The 15,014-nt window shown below is 41.5% G+C and overlaps 1 protein-coding gene across 1 annotated transcript; it reads right to left on the bottom strand.

Annotated features, from left to right (window-relative positions):
* Positions 1 to 26: 26 nt before the first annotated feature.
* On the bottom strand, positions 27 to 14,458 carry ap1g2 (adaptor related protein complex 1 subunit gamma 2). The gene is made up of 22 exons (XM_080292439.1): positions 14,319 to 14,458; positions 13,516 to 13,718; positions 12,926 to 13,050; positions 12,627 to 12,768; positions 12,145 to 12,241; positions 11,971 to 12,047; positions 11,784 to 11,879; positions 11,480 to 11,560; positions 10,588 to 10,686; positions 10,433 to 10,488; positions 9,574 to 9,687; positions 8,686 to 8,826; positions 7,287 to 7,341; positions 6,771 to 6,893; positions 6,103 to 6,192; positions 4,782 to 4,909; positions 4,585 to 4,689; positions 4,302 to 4,428; positions 3,547 to 3,709; positions 3,152 to 3,303; positions 2,687 to 2,785; positions 27 to 1,279 (listed from the first exon to the last, which is right to left on the bottom strand). The coding sequence occupies exons 2-22, from the start codon at positions 13,714 to 13,716 to the stop codon at positions 1,181 to 1,183; spliced, it is 2,370 nt and encodes a 789-aa protein (XP_080148565.1). The 5' UTR covers positions 13,717 to 13,718; positions 14,319 to 14,458; the 3' UTR covers positions 27 to 1,180.
* Positions 14,459 to 15,014: the final 556 nt, after the last annotated feature.

Below are 15,014 nucleotides of genomic sequence, written 5' to 3' on the forward strand. Positions count from 1 at the left end.
CACTGAAATCAAGTCACAGCTGAGGATTCTGGAAACAGTTTTTAATTAGAAAATGACATGAAATTGAAGATTGAAAGACAATCCAAACTGCTGTCAAATGATTCCTTCTGTGTCTATAATTTAGTTAAGGTAGTGATACAAACAGTCTGGTAAAGACTCCAGTGAAATCCATGTAGAGCACCGTTGCTGACATCCAGTACGCGGAGTGGTTTTAAAAGGGGTTAAGATGAGTTATCAAAGTCATATGCTGGCTTTGTTTACAGTCATAAAACTCTTGTGCTTATACTTTGAATATCTAAAATATACATTTTCCAGACAGCATCATGCGTGTTTTTCCTTTTGCGTCACCATACACTTACATCAGAAAATAACTCATTTTGGTAAACAACAGACAAAGAATAGCATTAAGGAAAATCCTTGTATGGGAGTGATTAAAAAAACAAAACAACTCAAAGTTAAATAATCTTGGCCTCAAAAGCTAAATATTACATTTTAAGAGAGGATGAAAGGCACAGGAATGGTTCAGGACATGGATATTGCTGATCAGGTGAATAAAGGGGGAAAAAAAAGATGAAGGACTCAAGGTTGTGTTTAAAAGCTTCCTTTCATCCAAATTTCATATATTTGCATTTCCTAATAAAATGATGTGTATCTGATATAATAAATTAGTTGTAGTAGCTCATTAATTAGTGTTTGCCTCCTCGCAATCAGTGTAAAGACAAATTTATTAAAAGCATGCATAAACTGCTGTGTGTGTGTGTGTGTTGATCTGGTGGATGACTGACAGAAGCCCCTCAAAGTTTATATTACTGTGGAGTGAAACACTGAATACAATCAGCTGTAGCAGCTTGTAAACAAAAACCCTGAATGATATCTAATAGACAGTTGTCGATGCAACATTTAAAAAAAGTATTTTATGTTTTTCCATTTTGTACCTGCATATTCCAGTGTCCACTCCAATAATCTCCTTGATCTATTCCTGAGGAATGGACAGATGCAACTCCATACACGAGGCTTCTGAGAGAACCGTGTTTCTTACACATAGAAACAAGAGATCAGGGTAACCGAGGACCGGCAGTGTGTAGGGTGTGTCAGTAGAAAGGCTGCGTCAGAGAGAAACGACGCCCGCTCATTCACCCACAGACTGGTGTCTCAGTCCTGTTGCATTGATTGGCTGAGATCACTGACCGAGTCCAGGGAAGGAGTCGATCTGGACCGTATCCTGAACAGCTGATCCTTGGCTGGTGTAAGAGATGCGGAGCCTCATTTTTAGATTGACCTGAAAGGAGAAGCAGGACTTAGATACACACTACTACACTGAGCACTACGTCTCCTGTGATTAGAATACAATAAGCCTGACGTGGGGCACATATTGCAATGATCATGTCAAATACAAGATATTTGTTCAAGATGAGAAAACACCTCGTATTTTAGCATTGACACAGAAAGATTGCAGATACAGTCATGCAAAAAGTAAGTGCAACCACTGAACCTGTTGGCTTTTTGACAGAATTTAGGAAGCAAAAATTTGGATCTCTTTAAAAAGTGCCTGATATAAAAACACATTTTTGTTGTCGTGCTCATGATTTAAATGAAAAACACCTTCAGTAAATACACCTCTGCATTAATCACACCTAAAATGTGAAAAAAATGAATATGACCCAGTATTTCCAGATGAGTTGCCAGTAACTGGTTTCTCTTTAGGAAGTCACAGGTGAAACCTTTGTTTCGTAAACCTCTGACATGTCGGCTCTGGTTTTCTCTTTGTCCTTGAAAGTGAGCATGAGTATAAGAGCATAGGAGATTCTTTGAAATAAATCACATGACTATAAGGAAACTCATGTACAAATGGCATAGATGCGAGTAAACCCCAATTTGAAGTCCAATGAATATAAGGACAAAAATCAGGCCTTTTGAAACAACTTGCTCTGGAGAGAAAGTTGAAACAGGGTGCTGGAAATGTTATGGTTTGGAGTTTTTGCTTCTGGTTCCTGTCTTCTTGCACACACCATCCATCCATTCTCTTCTGATTATCCAATTCAAGGTCAGAGGGGGTTGGAACTATACCTGCTGTCAAAGACTGGGAAGTAAGGTGCACCCTGGACTGGTTGCCAGTCTGTTTCAGGGTTAATACAAAGGAACAAACAACCAATCACACTAGCATTCACACTCATACCGGCCAATTTACACTCACCAACTGCATGTCTTTGGCCTGTGGGAGGAACCCGGAGAAAATCCACACAAACACAGGGAGAACATGCAAACCCCACACAGCCTAGCTGGCCAGTGGATTCAAACCCAAGATGGCTGTGTTGTCACGTGACATTACAGGTGCTGCCCACTGAGAATCAAAAAGGTTCGCACCAAGCACACTTGATCTAAACTGATTGGAAGCTAAGCAAGGCCGGGCCTGTTTAGTCCTTTGATGTTCAAGGCTGATTAAAGCAAATCTGAGCCTCTGTCTAAAAGCCGTGAACGTTTTTAACATGATGAGCCCAAGCACACTGGCAAAGTCACTAAGGACTGCCTCAGGAAGAGGAATTGTAGCAGCTTAGGCAAGATAGAAATTCCACATTTGAATCATGTTGAAATGTTACAGGTGATTTGAAGCAAGCAGTACAAACCCTCAGATATTTTGGGAGCCGAAGGTGAATACCAGCTTTATTTGTGTGTGTGTTTACACCACCTTATTGGGGTTGTTGAGGACCACCATCTGGGTCACTTTAGCTGTGCCTCTTGCAGGAAGAGAGTCCCCGCTGGGGGCCTTCATGTGTAACTGGACACTCTGGAAGGAGGATCAAATGAAGCTTTGAAGTTGAAAGCACCCAAACCCACACACGTTGTTCAAATCCATTTGCTGCACTGGTGTTTACCAATGAGACGTGACAGGGGCTAAAAGTGACACCTATCAGTAGGGCTGTAGGGCAGGACATTAGAAATGCAGAGGTCCTGCTTCTAAAGGTTTTACTAAACAAGCTGCACAAAAAAAATCTCAGAGCCTCAGAAACAGTAATCTCACAGCAGCCACTGCGCTCCTGCTATAATCCGCACATACTGGTTAAATGTGTGGCAGACGGTGGCTCTTGAACAGCAGTTTAATCATCTATCAGTGAATGATTAGCAGGATTTTATTGCTGGTACTGATACAAACCTTGGGCACTGCAGCCTGCAGGGTGAAGCCTCTGATGTCTGACTCAGTGGAGTTGGAGGCGGTGAGTGTGACGGTCAGGCCTGAATCGGACTGTTTCTCACAACTCAGTGTTACAGTCACACCGTCCTTCTCATACACAGTCACTGTGGCAACTATGGAAAATACAGTGTAGAAGGCTGCATTAGCTTAAAATCAGTATTTAGCCACGGAGAGTGCATCAGTCCCTTAAAGAGCAAACTTCAATTCAACCCTATCCACCTGGTTTCTTCTAATTATCGTGACATTCCAGAGATTATCCAGTGACCCGATTCAACCAATTCTCTAGCTGTGTGCCTAAAAATCACGCCCTGTTTCCTGTTTCTGTAGTTCGTTGTGTGTATATGTGAAGGTCAGACCTGGCGTGATGGGAGTGGGCTCTAACCCTCCAAGCAGATCCAGGAGGTCTCCTCCAACAGTGTTGGGTGCGCTGACAGGAATGGGAGGAGCTGCGCTGCCTAATGCCGGGCTGGGCTGCAGAGGCTGCTCAGAGCCACCCAGCAGGTCCAACAGATCACACACCTGAGAGACACCACAGAGGGGAGGAGATAATCCAGCTGACTGCACATTATTATTATATGCAAAAGACAGCTTAACAGAATAAACTTTATCTAAAAACAGCTCTGGAAAAATGTCCAAAATACTACGATAAACATGAAAGTGGCTGAATGAATAAGACCCACCCATTTTGTTTCAATCCTTATTCTTAACACCCGACCACAGCTGTTAAACTTAGCTTTACTGGAATTTGATTTGCATAATAAAACAGACAAGAGAAAAGCCCGCAAACATACCAATATAGCAAAGGATCTGAGAACACAACCACTAATGTTCATAAAGCGTTGTGGAGTTAATGTGAAACCAATATTTTTAATCACAGCCCATTACAGAATGACAAGCTAAAATGAAGTAAAGCCTACCCTATCACATGTGCAATTTTATGTTAGCTTATTGCTTTGGTCAAGTATTAACTTAAGTTTGAAATCTAAACTAAAACAATAAATTCTCCAGAGGGGCGATCTCTCTAAAAAGGAGGTCAGACCCAGACACTGGGATTGATCTATTCAACAGGCTAAAGTGTGACCCTAACTGAATTTTTCCCATCACCTTGTACCTGGTTAGCAGGCTGCTGTGGCTCTCCTGGCTTGACTTTGACTGTTTGACTCTCCTTGATGGTCTCCCCGTTGGTGTGACCCTGTGAATTCTTTTCAATCACAGGCATCCTCTCAAGCACTGCTGCCCTGTGAAAAGAAGGACTATTTCAGCTCTTTTGGTCAGAAAAAAACATTTTTATTCAGTAAATTCCTCAGTGGTTATAATGACAATATATAAAAGGCCTAAAACAGCTCCACATCTCATTTTCTAGAAAATGTTGACCTAACCACTCCCTTCAGTACCTCATGTGGTCATATTTTTTGAAAAGAGCGTTGTATTCAACTGCCCTCTGCTGGAGCTCCACGTCTATACAGCTGCCGTAGATGCTGACGATGCTTCTGATTCGACTGTCGGGAGTAGAGTTATGAAGAGAAAGAGGCGCAGTTAGGGGATTCACAGGGTCACAGTCACTGTTTGCTGCTACACAAGAGTTTCTTACTCCACATTCTCAGTGATGCGCGTGCTGAGTTTCATTGTAGCGGTCAGAGCAAAGCCCCTTGTTGACGGGGACGACATGTGGGACTGTAGCACTGTTTCCAAGACGTCCAGGACGTAGTCCTCTGTGACCTGAACAACAGACATGTAAGTGCAAGGTTTGACAGCTGGCAGCACATTTTTTAATCTAAAAAAGAAACGCAGTGCTCGTAATTTCAGCTGAATTTATTTATTTAGCAAACAGAGAAGATTATCAGAAGACACAGTCAGTAACTAAGTAATGTTGTACTAACACTTTTTTCAGTCTTTTTAGATCAGCGATGTTACACTTGCTACTGAAAAAGTTGTGGTCACTTGTTTTATTGCTATACAATAGAGACGCGTTACAAAACAGATCATCAGAGAGACACATGTCGGCATATGTGTCCCCGTACTGGCTGACTGACTCAAGCATTAGCCAGAGTCAAATGTCACCTGATAGGTTGACCTCTGTAACCACTTTACTGATGAGTTTATGAGGGAAATCACTTATTTTGGGACAAAATGAATGAAATATGAAGCCCATTTTGTAAATTTTGTTCATTCAAAGTATCCTTTGAGTAAAAAAATGCTTGTGCTCATTGGCTAATATGGTGCAATTGACAAGTTGTCCAGTGAGCGTGAGACTTTTCAGTCAGATCCATCCTTTACTCGTCACATCTGGTTTTAAAGCACTGAAAACGCCGATCTTCAGGCTTTTATTTGAAAATTCACAAGCCACTTGATGTCACTGTGGCTACGTCCATGCAACAGTGCACAACAATGCAGTTTTACAGTGAAAAGTGCTTCATTAAAAAAATCAATGGACTTTATCAGCTTTTTTTCTGCATGTTGGAATGTGTGTAATTATGGGTTTATGAAGCATTTGATCAAGGAGATCTATTTTGAAGACCATCCAATGACATGAACTACTAAAATATTCAGGGGATGAATATTTAATGAGATTTGAACAAAAAAAAAAAAAGGCTCCTGTCATTATCACCATTGCTAATTTTCAGAAGAATTTCAAATTTGAATTTCTGCTAATGCTGCTCCTTCCTTCTTCCCTGCTCGTGCCGACTACCTATTTATTCCCAGCTCAGAGCTGTAGCTGTGACTGCAAATTACACTGTTATCTTTGTGCCGGAGAATTTTTACATGGAAAAACCTAAAAGATAACGTGTATTTAAAATGACATCATCTGACAAAAAATTTGGATTGCTAATTTATTGCAGCAGTGAGCAGCAGAGAGCAACAAGCATGAATTAAATAAAAACCTAAACCAGTGTTTGCTGTGCTCTGTGTACCTGCACAGGTTCGGTCTCCTGACATTCTCCTGTCAGCAGCAGGTCTCCATACTCTCCGATACACCAGCACGCCACCTGGACCAGAGGTTGCTGCACATACAAATATTACATAAATATTACAGAGCACATAAAATATGTGATGTTGCCAGACTGGCCTGCATTGCGGTTTGAAATATCATAGCCATTTTCCCCAGATGCTGGAAAAATAGGAAACAGTGCTGGGCTGCAGATACGTAAATACTCATCCAGCTTGGATCTGAAAATAAAGCCGTCTGCATCAGCCAATTTCAAACTGAAAGCAAAGCAGTAAAGCCAAAGCAGCTCTGTCTGACTCAGGACTATTACAGCCCTTTCTCTTAAGAGGGAAATTTATCAAAAAATTCTAATTAACTTTAAACTCTATGAACACACAAAATTATGACCATCTCTCATCAGTGAGGCTGTGGACTGAGACCCACTTTCACTGACTCAAGTCTGATCATTATCCTCATGTTTAACGACACCACATCTGCAGTCAGAGCTGCTTTTTTTTCACGAGTTTATTGTTTGATACGCTCAGACCGTAACGATTTTATATTATATATCAAACAGGAGACCAATTTCCGTGTTTGAATTCTCAGAATTCTGAAATGATCTTCTGAGAACAGAAACCATCCAGACTCACAGACCTGCGAGATGTCACTGAGCAGAGCCCGGTAGAGCTTGTGAACGGTGTAACAGTGGAGCTCTGAAGTGTTGGTAATGAGCTGAATCAGGTTGGGCACCGTTTCGTCTCTCACGTCGCCCCCTGCCTGGCAGAATGGGTATCAAACACAAAACACCATACTAGAAAATAAACAAAACAGCTAATTTGGGGGTAACCTACATTATTCCTTCAGAGACAACAACCTCCCTTATGGGGAGATTTTCATAGCAATAAATACACATTATGAACCTTTAATTCTTCCTAGTTATGCTCTTCCAAGCACTTTTTCTATCCTGCATCATTTTGTCTGCACAGGACTAGTTTACACTTAACTATTCTCTTAGATCGGTGTAACATTTAAAGCTTTGTTATCTAAAAGCTTGAGAGATGAGGTACACACAATCTAGAAGTCTAATGTATTAAAAACATATTTTAACACAATCATAATGCATTCACAAAGAGTTATGAAAGAGGACCCTGTAAAAGAGGCAGCATTTACCGTGGTGAGGACATGCAGGATGGTGTCAATGTGCCAGCGCTGGGAGGGAGCATACCTGACAGAGACAGAGACACACACAGCTAACTCAGTGGTACACACACACACACACACACACACACACACACACACACACACACACACACACACACACACACACACACACACACACACACACACACACACACACGCTACTGCATCTAGCACACATCGAAAAAGAGAAGTGCCTCAAGTTGTTGAATGATACACAGTAGAAACGCTGCAGGCTATTCACAGTCGCGGTGCCACTTAGACAGGAATATCAGTGTATGTGGAGACGGACACTGAGAGAGAGATGGGTGCATACAGCGTAGACACAGGCACTTTTCTTGTTACAGCTTCAAGGCTTACACAGCTGCATCACCGCATTTTGTCATACGCATGAATATACAGTGTATGTGCTCGCATGCATGCAGTGGTGATGAAAAGCCTGTGAATCCATCAGATTTTTTTTTATAACTCTGGCTAAATGTGACATAAAAAATCATCAGGTTTTTAAAAGAAAGATGAAGAAAACGCATGACACAGGTAAGAAATGATCATATCTGGTTATGAACTTATTGAGATGAAATGAAGGTGAATAAGAAGCTTTCATTTAGTGGGAGTACAGTGACTTGTGAGTGGGCGTTCTGTTTATATTTAAAGATTGGAGATCCCTCACACTCTGATGTTCACACTCAAAGCACAAACAAAGGACTCTGGGATGACTTCTAACTCCACCAATCAACAGACAGACAAAAAGAGGAAATTAAAAATCAGTGCTCGCTCAAAATGAGGCCTGTAATAGTCAGGACGCAAGGCAGCAAGGACAAAAAGTCCCTGCTGCACATCTGCAGTGTACTACAGATCACCAAGACAAATGAGAAGGCTGCAGGTATGCTATGGTGGTGGTAGCATCATGGTTTGGGCTGGTCTTGGTAGGACTAGCCTTTAATTGTGGGTGGTTTGCAAAGAAAAACTGTCAGAACTTTTGTTTGTAAAATGCTATTAGGTCATGCAGCAGCACAATAACCCTCAGCACACAAGTAGTTCAACCATAGAATGGTTAAATAATATTGTTAATGTTTTTTTAAACAGCCAAGTCAAAGTCCTGAACACAATCTAAAAGAAAAGCTGGAGCTGAAGTGACCAGTTCATAAGTAAACCATCAACAATCCAGAGTTGAAGCTGTTTTGTATAAAGGAAGCAGCTAAAACGGACATTTAATAACAATTTTTCTGACCCCAGAGTGACCAGATATTATATTGTTGTCTCATTTGAAATATACAAACTTCTAAAGGGTTCACAAACCTTGAAGCAGCGCTGCAGATACACTTTGTGTATGAAGTATATTACACTGTCTTCTCTGCAGCATTTCACCTACCTTTCAGCAGCATTGAATATACCGCTGGCAGTTTGAGACCTGAGCTCGGGGGGGCAGGAGGAGAGGAAGCTGAGCAGTTCCTTCATCATAGAGCGGATGTTGGAGGCTGACACCAGAGCCAAAGAAAGCTCCAAAGCACGGCTGGATGGATCGGAAAAGAGAAACAACGCTGATAATGCTGGATATACAAGCTGATCCTTCTGTGCTGTTACAGCTCAGGTCAAAACGTTCTGAGCTGATAAGATGTTTGCTTGCTCAAACTCTCCGTGTCCATCAACATTTACAAGTTTGCTGAAAATCCCTTTAGCAACACTCTGATCTGTCTGTAACACAACTCACTGGTTGGATCAAAATACATGGAGGAACTCTTCAACTAGAAAACATATCACCAAGGAGAAATAGTCCCAGAGCAGCATTACAGTTTTGAGTATACAGACTGGATGTGCAAACTTTTCTGATATTAGTCAGCAAAATATGCTTTTTTTAACTACTATATACTAGTTTGCAATATATTAATATTAATTGTATATGAACATATATATTAATTATTTTGTTTTTCTTACAGCACAATAAAATCTGTTTGGCTACATGATGAAACTAGAGATGGTAGTTAGCATCAAGCTTTAGTGTGAGGTTCAGACTGTTAGTGAGTAGCACAGTGGGAAGCTACACCTGCCAAAAATACAGAATGTTAATGTTGCCAGGTCAGTGGCACTGTTACGTCGTTTTATTGTTATTTCATCTATAAAAAGCAATCACTACTTAATGTGAGCCAATTAAAAAGTATCAAAAACATAACAGGAAATCAAATACTTCTAGAATCATTTTAACAGAACATCTACAGATGTTGAACAGCTGTGCTAGGCAAAAAGAAAAAAAGAAAATCACCGCTTAACAGAAGCATCCTGGTCTTTCAGGCAGTCTACTATAGTCCCTCGGTGGCGCTGCACTGCATTGTGGTCTGTCCCAACAATCTTCTGAAGAGAGGTCATGGCGATATAGCTAAACAGACATACACGAAAGCCAAAAATAATGAATGTTTTGAAAGTTTTAAGTATCATTCTCTATTATAATGAAGCCGAATTCGCTACACCAAGGTCATCTAAAGTGACTGTGTGTGGAAACGCATCCAGTGGATAAATTATTAAAATGTGATTTCAAAAAATGTTCAACCTGACAATAAAGATCAACAACAAAAGAAAATCTTAATTTTCTCAGCTTGCAAGCATGAATAATTCATCACTTCACTTCAAATAACTCATGGACTGATCAAGTATTTATGTGGACGCAGGAGAGACGCTACCTAGTCAGGCAGGTCTTGCAGGAATAAACCTGTCACTCTGCAACAGAGAGATTCAGAGGACCTGAGGGTAGAAACTAGACAGACCTGTCTGCCCACAGGGCCCTTATGGGGACGAACCCAGAAAAAGATTGTAACACAATAAAACCCTCAGGAAACCGCAGCAGCGCCTGCTGGAAAATAACATGGTCTGAAATTGAGAGCTCAGCATGAGCAGTGAGCAGCGTGACCTTCTGGTGTGGCTGTAGAGTAATGGCTCTAGAGAAAGTAATTAGTCAGCTCAGACGATAAGAGCCTGTTGGGAGATTTCGCTCTTTGGCTGTAGTGAGTTTTCCGTTAGCCTGAAAAGGTGAAATCACCCTGAGAGATAAGAAAGGGAGAAGGAATGCATACAGGGGAGGATTAGACAGGGAAGAGGAACAAAGATCTGAGGAAAATAGAACTAACCGAATGTTTCTGTCATTGTTCAGAAGAAATCTTCCCAGAATGTTCACAGCCAGAACCTGCAGCATGAGTAAAGGGAAGTGTATGTCTATGAATTAATAATTTGATCAGTCAGCAATATGTTCAATGTATTCACATCACTAAACACAGTCTCTTACTCTGAGGCCACTCTCTGACTTGATGTCCAGCACAGTGAGAACAGTCTCATACAACACAGCATTGCCCACAGTCTTTGTACTGTCTGTGTTGGTCGCCACCTGTATGGTAAACACAAACAGGCAGACACACAGCTAGTACAGTGCCAATTAGATAAGAGTATAGTTAAAAACTAGGGTATTTTTAACTACAATTATCAGATAAACAAAGACGACAGCTACATATCTGAAAACGTGTCTGCACTGGTAGCTCTTTAACTCTTCACCCTGTGAAGCTGAACTGAGCAGTTTCTGTCAAGTTTCCGACCGACTTATAGAACAAAATGACTGAGTTTACATCAGACGTTAGTGAGGGTGGTCTCTGCCTACGCAGCTACCTTTGAAAAAACACTAGAAACTACTCTAATGCTTATCAAACCACGTCTTTACTGATATATACGGGGGTACCAAATTCATTAATAAAGGTAGAGGAGGCGTCAACGGGCGCTGTCTTTATGGAGGAAAGAGTTTAAAAAAAACTGCTCTGCAGAAAGGCCAGATTTTGGGTTGCAGCTTTTCTCAAGAATTAGTCACACATGCAACATGAGTGAGTGACTAATGCCATTTGCCACAGGAAACCATAGATATTAATAAATAAGATAGTTACACATGCTTCAACTCTATCTCTATGAGAAACAGTTTCAGTTTTGAGAAGAACTTTCTGGCTGGCTCTCATGTATCATAAAAATGCATTTCAGGTAAACTTTCAGGGTCATGTAAACAACAGGAGACGGGTGACTGGTCAAATGAAATGTTTGCTCATTCTGAAATGGCTGACATGTGGAAACTTTTTCAGATCTGACTGATGTGAACTGAGCCAAACAAAAACTTTTTTTGGTGAACGTGAACACTATACCTGAGCTAGGAGGTCGTTCATGGCATCGCTCGCTGCTTCATTGTTGCGACCAAGGATTCTCAGCAACCTTAAGATGCGTACCTGTGTTTGGAGACGCGACAGAAGGAACACGTGGATGGGAGGTGATTTTGGGAGGTGACAATAATCTAGTGTTTGTATTAGTAACACAGAATTAAACTACATTAATTGAAGATTTCGAGCCATGAAGCAGCACATAGTAGTAAAAATAAGTCCTGCTAGCCGACTCTGACTTTACACAAAGTGTAGCTGGGATGTGCAAGGGGTTAGTGGAATGAAATCCGACCTGTAGGAAGGGATCGCTGATTCCTGCCACATCGTGGTCTGGAGAATAACCCGAAATGACGAGACCTTTCATGATCTGAACCAGATCTGGTACCGTCTGGAATACACACAGCACAACCACATTGCGACACACATGTAGGAATACAGACAACATCTGATCAAGAGTAATCTGTGTGTGTCCCTCATACCTTCCTGAAGCGCTCAAGTGTTTCTGAGTTCCGCTCACACAGCTCAGTAATGAGCACCACAGCGCCGTGTACGACGCCTGAAGACAAATGAAAACCAAAAACAATAAGAAATAAACTGAAAATAGTATTCACAGCATGACGAGTTCACTGTGTACATCATAAAAGTATATTAACCGTGGTTCTTCTCAGTGAGCAGCGAGCGAGCGGCTTTGGTAAAGAGCTCTCCCAGATCGTGGACTTTTCTCACGATGTGAACAGCGCACAAAGCAGCCTGAAAGAACAGCGGAACAAGTCATCAGCAGCGTTACATCACACGTCCACTAAGCACATGACGGTGGGATGTTACAAGTTTTACAGCTCATGAAGGATTTGAAGTCCTATAGGGAACAGTACGCATCCTAAAAAGTTGTACTACGTCACACTAGATGATTATGATGAATATTTAACAATCAACCTGCACAAATGGATCCTACATACATAATACATTATCCCTGACATTAACATGCTTAGGTCAGTGTTTTGAGTATAACATACAGCTTGCCAAATCACACACAACACAATACAGATTTGCTTTTAAACTGCCACCTCACTGGTAGTAATATTAATATTGGTAAAAGCTGCTGGATGAATAATTGATTCCTCGCAGAAGTCCTCACCTTCTTTTTAATGTAGGAGTTGGAAGCTCGGAGCAGCCTGTCAATCTCTGGCGCCAGATCCCTGCACATCTCAGCTGACCCCATGCAGGCTAGTGTGCAGAGAGCTAGAGACTGTATGTACTGGTTACTGTTTGACAGATCACTGAAAAACACAAAAAGATAAAAATATTCAGTGTTTTATTTAAATCATCATTATTTCAGTAAACCTTCCAAGATGTACAATTACACATTAAGGAATCTGTCATTAACTGCACCACCTTATATGAATGACAACAGCATCGAGTTTGGGTTATTCTTACTTCTTAATAGAGTTGGTGATGAGCAGGCTGGCGTCCTGCTTCTCATCCAGCAGCATCATGGCTCCCAGGTATCCTACGCGTTTTTCACTGTAGCGCGGGCTAGCAATCATCCGAACGCACTCCATCTAGTATGAACAGCAAAAGCTCTTTTAAAAGTGAAAGTGAAGTAATGCCCCCGGGAAAGTTCCCTACCATTTAACCACTCAACTGGAGGTCAGTCTCAGCTCCAGAGCAGCAGGGAGGGCCTCAGTGGCCCAGTTCCAGTGTCCACCCTCGTAGACACGAGGGCTTTCGCAGACTTTGCTTGAGGGCATTAACAACAATTCACAGTGCTCTAGTAACGGTAAAAGTACAAGCTTAACAAAGCACATACCAGCAACATTGCTAGCAATACAAGGGAGCATTTCCGTGCCTAACTTCACTGTGTGCTCATTCCTTGTAAGATGCACGTGCTGGACATTACGACTTCACGGCTGATATGGTGTGACGAAGTGAGCCCAGACCCTCCAGCTACTGTGACGGCTTCTCACCTCCCCTGGCTCATTTAACCCGAAGAAACCCCATGACAGGCATTAGCCAAATCCCCTCACCTGACCAAAGTGAGCTGGGTAGCCCAGCATGTGCACGTAGAGCAGCTTGGCCAGGTTGTGCGATCGCCCTCCGTTGTCGGCTTGTCTGAACTGTGCCCGGATGGCCGCGCACTCCCTCTGAATGACCCCCCGCTCCTCACACTGCGTCCTGGCTGACCTGATGGCCCGGATCATCTCCTGCAGGGGCACTGATGGAGACATGGCTGTGTGTGTGTGTGTGTGTGTGTGTGTGTGTGGGTGTGTGGGAGGGTAGGTGGGTGGGGGTGAATGGTGAGATGTGTTAGTATGCGTTGTTTTGTGAAGGAAAGAGCATGATATGTTATTAACAGAAAACAAGAGTGTCACAACACTACATATGATTTCATTTCCTGTAACAACATCTCCAGGCGTTTATTAAAGCCGTCACTACACCGCAGGAAGCAGTAATAAAAAACACTCAGATGGGCTAATTCAAAAACAACTTAAACAACAGCTAGTGTTTTCCTTTCTTTTTTTCTTTGGTGACAGGCTGATGGAGCACAAATAAACAGAAAGTTACTGTCATCTACCAATACTTTTATGAATTAGACTTGGGGAAATATACTTAAATGAACAGGCTAACTAACAAAATTAGCATGACTCTTCCGTGGTCGGTAATGCATGTCAGAGAAACGAGCCAGAGGCTAGCGCACTGACCGATCCGAGCTAACCTTGCAGATGCTGTCAAGCCTGGCATGGAGGAAAGAGTCGAGCTACTGAGCTAGCCACGCTAGCATAACAGTCTGCTTGTGTATGTGTTTTAAAGCGCCAAAATAACAACATACCTCTACAGTTCACAGAGTTGCCAGGTTTTGAAAAGTAAAGCCGTTCAACCGACGCCCCTCCAATACACGTCGGCAGTCAGTTGGTTGGAAACCCAATTACTGTATCCATACAGTTAGCGTGAAAATAGCAGGAGTTAACATTGTATTTCCTGTCACAACTTTCAAATTAAAGGTCAATTTGATAGTTATAACAAAAACAGTGAAACAAAATTAAATAGCACTCGAAACACAGTTAAATAAATACATATTTAATAATCCTATCAGTAATGAAGTGAGAAGAATTTCTTAAAGCTATTGTATATTTGAACTTTTAATCAATTAAAAAAAATATAAAACTATTTTCTAGCACAAACTCACACGCACACGTGACATACAATAGAGATTTTACCTCTATATATCTCTGTTTATCACTATATAAATCTCCATAAAAGTATAAATCGCCTCGAGAACATATGCAGTCTCATCATCAACCATCAATTCTATTTAAAAGGGTTTTGTTTTTCAGCGTTTTGTTTTTTGGGGTTGTTTTTTTTTTTTTTTTTTTTTTTTTGTATTTTTAAAGAAAGTCCCAAAATTCGCAATGTTACAAACGACACACAGGATCCGGTTACAACATGCAAACTTTAGCAGCCAGTTTATAACACAAATGTCAGACTGCCAAATACACCAAGTACGCCACTGACTTACATGCAGGCA

Source organism: Astatotilapia calliptera, chromosome 18 (assembly GCF_964374335.1).
Source record: "Astatotilapia calliptera chromosome 18, fAstCal68.1, whole genome shotgun sequence".
Taxonomy (NCBI): Eukaryota; Metazoa; Chordata; class Actinopteri; order Cichliformes; family Cichlidae; genus Astatotilapia; species Astatotilapia calliptera.

Excerpts from the sequence above, each read along its gene's own strand:
- ap1g2 (XM_080292439.1), bottom strand. The coding sequence starts at position 13,716 with ATGTCTCCATCAGTGCCCCTGCAGGAGATGATCCGGGCCATCAGGTCA. Across the intron at positions 12,242-12,626 it reads ACTCCTACATTAAAAAGAAG|GCTGCTTTGTGCGCTGTTCA; the intron begins GTGAGGACTTCT and ends CTGTTCTTTCAG. Across the intron at positions 6,193-6,770 it reads TGCTCAGTGACATCTCGCAG|CAACCTCTGGTCCAGGTGGC; the intron begins GTCTGTGAGTCT and ends TTGTATGTGCAG.